We start from the raw sequence: 7,924 nt of genomic DNA, 5'->3' as shown, positions 1-7,924 counted from the left end.
ACCACTTTGTGCATGGACGGCACACACAAAACTCGGTCATGGCACCTACAATCTCTCTACAAGATGCTCACCTGACTCTCACTCACAAGGTACGGTCATCAGCATCATCGCCTTCATCATCACGCACAGCATTTATTCCAGGTCCTTGATATCTCGTACAAGTATAGCGAATTGTCTAATACTGTGGACGAACACTGACAACTGGACATCAAGGATATTGAATGGCTCTGCATATCATCCTTTTTTTTTTTTAATGGTATAAGTTTAATATACTTCTTTGGGAATGTTTCGGGGGGTGGGGGGGGGGGTCTATCCATTGTTTCTACACGTGTGCACTACTCATTATATTTCAATAATGAAGAATATGTGATTGTTACGTTTCGGACAAGCCGAATTAAGTTTGGATCACAAAGTGTAAATGTCAACAAGGTCTCCGTAGCAAAAATAAGTTTTAATACAAAAATCGCACTGACAAAAAGGTAACATAAAGCGCTGGTCAAAACAAAGACCAGAGGGCACAAAAACGAATAACAAAAAAGCGCTTGCAAAAAAGGCAAGGGAGGAAAATAAGGACCGCAAAGACAAATCACAAAACAAAATCCATACTTAAAAAAAACATTGGTACCAAGAGTTCAAAAAGCGAAACAGGACGCGGTCTATAGCAAAATAGTCTATGAGCATGGAAACAGCAAGGCATTAACAATACTCCGACAACAGGTGCACAGCAGAGGAGTCCTTAAATACAGAGTCTACTAATCAGAGATTGGCAGCAGGTGTGCACAGAAGTCCGCTCATGCCACCTGCTGGCCAAACCGAAAACAGAACCGTGACAGTGATATACTTCTTGTGTTTGACAAACACACGAGTTGAGGCTAGTATATAACCACCTCCTGTATTTTAATGTGGTTAAATATATACAGTATATATATATATTTTTTTTCATTAAAACGTTTGAAAATTCCACAATCCTCATCCTCGTGCAGATCCGAAAGCCTCTGGTGGAGAAGTTACGGCGAGAGCGGATCAACAGCAGCATCGAGCAGCTCAAGACTCTCCTGGCTCCCGAGTTCCTCCAGCAGCAGCCCGACTCCAAGATGGAGAAGGCCGACGTCCTGGAGATGACCGTTTGCTTCCTCAGGAGACTGCAGTGCGTCCGTCGCGGTTATGCCAATTGCGCCAGAGAGGCGGCGCAATTCCTGTCCGATGAGCCAGCAGGGACGCACTTGGGGCAGCTGCCGCCTCCAGAGGAGGACGCATCTTCTCCCGGCAAGGAAAAGAGCTCGGCCAAGAGCGCCCCCTGGAGGCCCTGGTAGACCGTCTTGACTTGGGCTCAAGTTTCAACTCGCCTTTTGTGAAGGCTTACACGTTGCTCTGCGAAAGAACTTTTGCGTTGTTGTTGTTGTTTTGTTGAAAAAACATGATTGGCATTCAAGTGATAATGTTGCGGAGGAAATGGAGCTATTCCCACTGGGAGTGCATATACAGGACATGAATCGCTTTTACACCGTCGAATGGTGTATTTGTAGTTTTCCTTCTATGAAGGAGCAATCGCCATACATGTTGAACATGTTTCCGATATCCATGCGTGTTTTAGGTTCTGTGCAAGAGGATGAATGACAGCACACACACACACACACACACACCTTCCGTGAAGGCGTCACCATGAATGTATTGCTTTCAAACCAAGGCATTCGCATTAAAGCAATCATGAAAAAACAACGTATGCTTCTCTGGTGCTTTATTATTATTTTTTTAAATCACTGGTTATTAACCTTTTTGGCCTTTTATTGTCACCTGGTGGCTAATTGTAATTAAGCATCTGTCAAATAAGCTGCCCGAAGCCTCCGCGGCGCACAGGTGCAAAATGAAAATACAGGGGCAGGACAGTTTTATTTATATGGTACATGTCATACACAAGTGAACTCAACGTGCTTCACAGAGTGACAAAACTGCTGCATTTCATGAACATTTCATGGAGGTATTCGGAAGTTAAGCCATCATTGATTTATAGACCAGTAACAGAATTTTAAAATCTACTCTCCATCTGACCGAGCTGCAGAAAAGACATTACCACATCCTCAGTCTTGTCATTAAAGGCGGAGTCATTGCTAATTGTTGGATTTTGTCCTTTTTCCATAATTGTTATTTTTGTATTACAGTATTAACTTTAGTGGGCTCACAAATGGGAGTGCTGACAACTTTGCAAGAAATGAATTGTGTTTTTCCTACTTTCTTTCTATGGGCCAGCATGGCAGACTTGTTGATTAGGACATAATACTCTCACAGTTCTCAAATTCTGGGTTTGACTCTCGACTCCCTGTGCCTTCTGCACGTTCTGCAGGTCTGACTTCCTCCCAAAGCCCCGAAAACAACATTGCCCTTCGACGTCAATGTGAAACAAGTGAGGCGCAAATACATTGTGCAATTTGCAATATTTATTCTTTGATTAAAAAAAAAAAAAAACAATCTGATATAACACAAAACAAACTGAAAGCGTACAACATGTGCATACACCAAACAGTAGAGTCCCTTTTAAAGAAAATAAAAGGTATATAATGCAGGTGAGCCCTTGAAACAAGGCAGGACATATATGGAAAATGTGCTCGGCCGCACATTCTGCTCCGAAGGCAATCTAAAAAAACATTTGCAGCCTTAAAAAAAAAACTGAAAATAGTTGAGAGGTTGCAGAGAAACACAACCATAAGACACTTTGTGTGAAAAAAAAAATTAGCAGCAAAGTCAACAAAGGTCCACCACCAACAGCCTCTCCACCTCCAAAACCGCTTGAATGAGGCAAACAAAACTTGCGATGAGTCTCTGTGAAGTCGATTATGGGCAAGAGGCTAGCAGCAAAGCGGTGCTAGATCCTCGTCCGCGTCAGGAAAAAGTCGCAGGAGTTCCCGGGTGGGTTTGGAGTAACCCTGGTGGGAGAGCAGCGTCCTCCTCAGCGTCAGGAAGCACTTGCTCTTCTCCAGCAGCTCGGCCAAGGGAAGGCCACACCGCAGTACCAGCTCCTCCAGCAGGGTGCGCAGTTTCTCCACGCCGCCGCTGCATTTCTTCTCCAGCGTGTGCAGCTTGCACCTGAAGAAGAGAAGAAAAAACGTTTTCATCATCTGATTCCGCCTTGTAGCTCCATGCCAATGTCAAAATGTTCGGAACAGCCTTCACTTGGGTGCAATTACAACTGTTCCTAATATTTCGACCTTCACTCGTAGCAAATTAAGGGGACAAAATATATTTTTAAAACGCTTAACTGCATCCAACTGGAGGTTGTCCCTAATGTTTTGACTCACTTGTGTCCCTAAATAAGGCAAAACATTTTTGGAACAGTGTACAGTCGGATGTAGTTTTAGCTGTTCCTCATATTTTGATTCCCTTATTTAGCTACATAAACATTTCGAAAGATTGCACTTGTTCCCAATATTTTTACGTACCTGTGTCTCTAAATAAAGGAATCAAAATATTAGAAACAAATGGTTGTTCCTAATACTTTAGTTCCCTAAGTAGGAACACAAAAAGGTACCCAAAAAAAACCAAATACGATCAGCCCTAAGCCAGTGACTTTCGATGTAGTCAAATAAGGAAATGAAAACATTAGGAACAGCCCTCATTCGGATGCAATTGTGGCTGTTCCTAATATTTTGACCCTCATGTTGCAAAATAAAGAAACCAAAATATTGTAGATTTACATTTTTCAGTTCTCCCAGTCAGACTTCATAAAGATAAAAATAAACAAACAAAAATATATACAGTGCCTCACCTAAAGAGCTGCTCCTTGATGCTGTCCTGAAGTTGGAGATCTGCATACTGAGACATGATGTGTTATGCTTTGGAATCCAAATGGTCGTGACGAGATGGATCGGTAGAGCGTGTCTCATATATGTTCCTCGGCGGCCAATCAGAGGCCAGCGTGCTGCGGTCAGGGGTGTGAGTCCTGGGTGGTGGGGAGGGGGGGTGGAGATGGGAGGTGGGTGTGTTTGGGAGGGAGACAATGGCAAGAATGGCGTGTCAAACAGAGCAGGTGGGCTGCTCACTGGTTCCTGGAAGGTCAGTGGGAAAATGTTGGGTGTACACGACCCATACGAGCGACACCCCCACTCGATGAGACGCCCAGATGAGACCCGAGCGTGTGACAGAAACGTGCGACGGAGTCTCACGAGAAAACATTCACAAAAAATATTTGTGAAAGGACGCTTTGCTATATAGTATTGACCACGAAATGTTCATTCTAAATAAAGCATCAAACGATTTCGAGTAAAATAAATTATGACATCACTAATTTGTCATCGTTTCTTTTTGATGTGGCCTTTTCCTTCTTTTTTCTTTTCCCACAGTTTTCTTTTTGCATCCAACTATTCATACTTTCTCCCTTTCTTTTTGATGCTGCCTCCTTTATTTCTTCCTTCTCCCACCCAGCCATCTCTCATTCTTTCTTTTGTTCTGGCTAGCTTCCATCTATCCTTTATCATCTTCAAACTTTCTTACGTTTCTCCATGATCATCAACATCGTCATTTTTTTTCACCATTCTTCCATCCTTCTTTCTTTTCTTCCACCTATCGCCTTTCATGCCTGTTCTATCTATCATCTATCTATCCATCCATTTTTCTTCTTGAATTTGCTCTTGTCTTTTAACCATCCATTCATCCCGCCTTCTTCTTCCCTTCCCTCTGTCCTCTCCCTTATTTTACCTGCAACCATCCAGCTATCCCTTGTTTTACATTTCATCCATCACTATGCCCTTATCTCAACTCTTCTTTCCGTCTTGTGTTGATTGTTGCCGTGGTAACATAGTTACAAGACCGCGCGCGTGTGTGTGTGTGTGTGTGTGCGCGTGTGTGAGTGTATCTTGCGTCCGTCGTGTGTTTCCCACAAGCGGATGGTCGGGCAGCGGGCAGATGGCGGTTGAGTCAAGTGGCCTCCTGGCTAGGCCTGGGAATCGAGCCGAGGCTTTTGTGGGAGTAGACACACTTCTATTATGCTGGCCGCCTTTCAGCAGTGTGGGAAGTCGTGTGTCACCGAGGCTCCCAGCGCCCTGTGTGGAAGGGGATGGGGTGGGCCGGGGGGTGTTGACGGCACTTGAGCATGTCCAGTCATGTGGTGGGAAATGTGCAGGGTGGAGGGAAAGATGAACATCTGCAAAGACGGAGCAGAGATGACAAACAAAATAAGAACTGTTTACAACAGTGTTGACTGGTTGAAGTTAAGACACTGTTTATACACCAACCGGCCAAAAGATTTGGTCCACCTGTACAACATTATTGCATTATAATGAGAGCCAATTTTAATTTTGGGGGATAATTTAAATTGTTTTAATGGTTCATAAATGGCAAAAAAATAGATTAACACCACTACAGGACATATTTAGGTCACTCACGAGATTTGTTTATGTTTTTTATGCTGGATTCCCGCCCTGAGGCAACACTTCCATTTATAATCATATAAAATTGTAATTAAATTAGGTTTTGTAAAAAAAAGAAAAAATATATAAAATACAAGGGAAATTAAATGAGCAATAATAATATTCTGAGTGCATGGGGTTTACTTACCACATACTACAGAGGCAAAAAATTGCAATGAAATTAAAAATAATAAAATTATGATATTCATGTCACTGTGCGCATGCGCAATATTGGAGAGATACTTCTGGTGTAGTTTAGCACAGCATTACACTGAAGAACACCGAATAATTAAAGTACGGAGTCTCTTGTCATTTGGATGTTTAAAACAAGCTTAATGCGAAATATTAATAACGATATTATGTTATGTGGAAACGGCGTTTAACTATTTATTTTTTTTGCTTGTAAGCATTCTGGTAGCCGTAGTGCTAGCTTTGCGGTGTTGTGTGCGTCTATTTGTATCTTCCGGGCTGGTACATTCCTTCTTTTATATTCCGGCATTGACGCATGTACTGCGTTGAATTTCGCTCCCTTTTTCTGAATATAACAATAATAATGATTTAAACTTTAAATGAACATTTTTTTTAATTACAGATCTGAATTGAAGTTGGTTGGATATAATGATGGATGAAGAAGTTATAATTTAGAAACCATTTTTTTTCTTAAAAAAAAAAAAAAGAAAATACTGTAAAGCTGTAATATGAAATCAGATCACAACACGAAGTGTTTACAATGACGTATTTGTTTATTGGCAAAGGGTCAACTCTGCAAAGTGCTGTCACACAATCAGCCGCAATCACATTTGTCTTTACAACAGACAAAAATAGGAACACTATTGGTTCAAACAAAACAAAGACACAAAACAAGAGAGATCAGAAGTTTTCACAGGTGACGGTCACGTGCCATAGGACTATTTTCCAATGAGTGGACAAAAGAGACCAATATGATCATTCACATTGCATTAAAAACATAATGTCTTCACATCCAACAATGTATGAAAAGATCAAGCAACAATCACAACTTCAATTTCTAACGCAATCATAATCTCCATGCAACATGCATGATGGAATGTTATGATAAGACATGATTGCTTTTGTTTCCAAAGGAAAAGTCATCCAGCAAGAAGTCACATCATTATCATATAAAATATATGAAAAGATTATTAAGTATTACTTTTGTTTCCATCGGAAAAGTTACCTATACATCAAAAATAATGACAATCAAGATCAGCATGATGATATCCATCACCTAACAAAATGAATCATATGAAATACAAATGCAATCCTATGTGATTCATGCAACGTGCATGACAAAATGTTGTATTTTATCCAAAGGAGGAGCAAATAGTTGAGATCAATATGATCAAAAACACAAGGAACGAACACTATCATCATATAAAAATATATGAAAAAGCTTTAAAATGATTAATGATTGCCAAAGCAATCAGACTATGCACACGTCTCGCAAGACAATATTATTGTGGTTGTTTTTATAGGACATAAACCAGTAAAAACAAAAAAAAAGACCAGTATGATCAATAACGTCACAAATTAAAATAATCTGTCACCATTTCTTTAAAAAAAAAAGAGAAGGAACCAATTGCAAATGCAATCAGATGTGACTCATGCATCGTGCGTGACAAAAGCTATTCCGATGATATTTCCCATCGGAAACAAAACAAGTCGAGGTCATGACATGATAGCAGCTCACGTCAGCCTGGAGAGCTGAGAGGAGACAAGTCCTCTTCTCTGCTCTTATCCTCACAGGAAGACCCGAGCTGCACGAAGCGCGTCCCGGCTAGGTGGACGGAGCAGATTCTCCCGAGGACGCAAACGGTCAACTCCAGGATGTCCGCCTTGTCCATCTTGGAGTCGTTGTGCTGCCGGAGGAACTCGGTAGCCAGGAGAGACTTGAGCTGCTCGATGCTGCTGTTGATTCGCTCTCGCCGGAACTTCTCCACCAGAGGCTTTCGGACCTGCGCGGGGAACAAACGTGGGATGAGGACGCTTGTCGAAGACGACGACCGTGACGATGATGGATGATGAAGATGAACGTACCTTGCGTGTGAGAGTCAGGTGAGCGTCTTGCAGGGAGATCGCGGGTGCCATGGCTGGATGCGTGTGCTGGCCGCGCTCAAGGTGCTCTCTGCTGGCTTCATGCCTCCTACTTGTAGTGCCACATCTCCATATCAATGCGGGCCTCTGCGCTTTCCCACACTGGGAGGCGGCCAATCAGAGAGTGGCATGGGGGTGTGTGGAGGGGGAGGGCAATAGTTACATCTCAGGGGAGCAGCTGGACCACTGCGCGACGCAAGGAAGGCTTTGTGAGGGTCTTCGAGGGGTCTGGTGGGAAAGTGCTGACCCTGGAGAGAGCACATCTGCTTCGTGCAGGCACACGCCATTAGCATTCTTTTCGGGGGGGGGGGGGGGGGGGCTATGTGCGCCATGACGAAAATCCTTTCAGAAATGTAACCAGTGTGATGTTTTAGTGCTAATGCTGTTCGCGTTACATGTCCCACTGTTTTGAC

The 7,924-nt window shown here is 42.6% G+C and overlaps 2 protein-coding genes and 1 long non-coding RNA gene across 3 annotated transcripts; 1 reads left to right on the top strand and 2 right to left on the bottom strand.

Moving 5' to 3' along the window:
• Nucleotides 1-1,707, top strand: LOC147201814 (transcription factor HES-5-like). The gene is made up of 2 exons (XM_086118012.1): nt 1-89; nt 984-1,707. Exons 1-2 carry the CDS (start codon nt 39-41, stop codon nt 1,311-1,313), a joined length of 381 nt encoding a protein of 126 aa, XP_085974138.1. The 5' UTR covers nt 1-38; the 3' UTR covers nt 1,314-1,707.
• Nucleotides 1,708-2,444: 737 nt separating this feature from the next.
• Nucleotides 2,445-5,834, bottom strand: LOC147201813 (uncharacterized). Its single transcript, XR_015101621.1, has 3 exons — nt 5,548-5,834; nt 3,761-5,134; nt 2,445-3,081 (listed from the first exon to the last, which is right to left on the bottom strand). It is a non-coding gene; the product is annotated as an uncharacterized LOC147201813 (long non-coding RNA).
• A 287-nt stretch (nt 5,835-6,121) lies between these two features.
• Nucleotides 6,122-7,600, bottom strand: LOC147201812 (transcription factor HES-5-like). Its single transcript, XM_086118039.1, has 2 exons — nt 7,455-7,600; nt 6,122-7,372 (listed from the first exon to the last, which is right to left on the bottom strand). The coding sequence occupies exons 1-2, from the start codon at nt 7,503-7,505 to the stop codon at nt 7,109-7,111; spliced, it is 315 nt and encodes a 104-aa protein (XP_085974165.1). The 5' UTR covers nt 7,506-7,600; the 3' UTR covers nt 6,122-7,108.
• Nucleotides 7,601-7,924: the final 324 nt, after the last annotated feature.

The sequence above is a fragment of the Hippocampus guttulatus genome, chromosome 8 (assembly GCF_054856545.1).
Source record: "Hippocampus guttulatus isolate MCC_2025c chromosome 8, RoL_Hgut_1.0, whole genome shotgun sequence".
Lineage (NCBI taxonomy): Eukaryota > Metazoa > Chordata > Actinopteri > Syngnathiformes > Syngnathidae > Hippocampus > Hippocampus guttulatus.
This window is presented reverse-complemented; position numbering and strand designations above follow the sequence as displayed.

Bases quoted from the DNA above. Each gene is read 5' to 3' on its own strand.
- LOC147201812 (XM_086118039.1), bottom strand. From the start codon at position 7,505: ATGGCACCCGCGATCTCCCTGCAAGACGCTCACCTGACTCTCACACGC. The intron at 7,373-7,454 runs GTACGTTCATCT...TTCCCCGCGCAG, and splicing joins ACCTGACTCTCACACGCAAG to GTCCGAAAGCCTCTGGTGGA.
- LOC147201814 (XM_086118012.1), top strand. From the start codon at position 39: ATGGCACCTACAATCTCTCTACAAGATGCTCACCTGACTCTCACTCAC. The intron at 90-983 runs GTACGGTCATCA...ATCCTCGTGCAG, and splicing joins ACCTGACTCTCACTCACAAG to ATCCGAAAGCCTCTGGTGGA.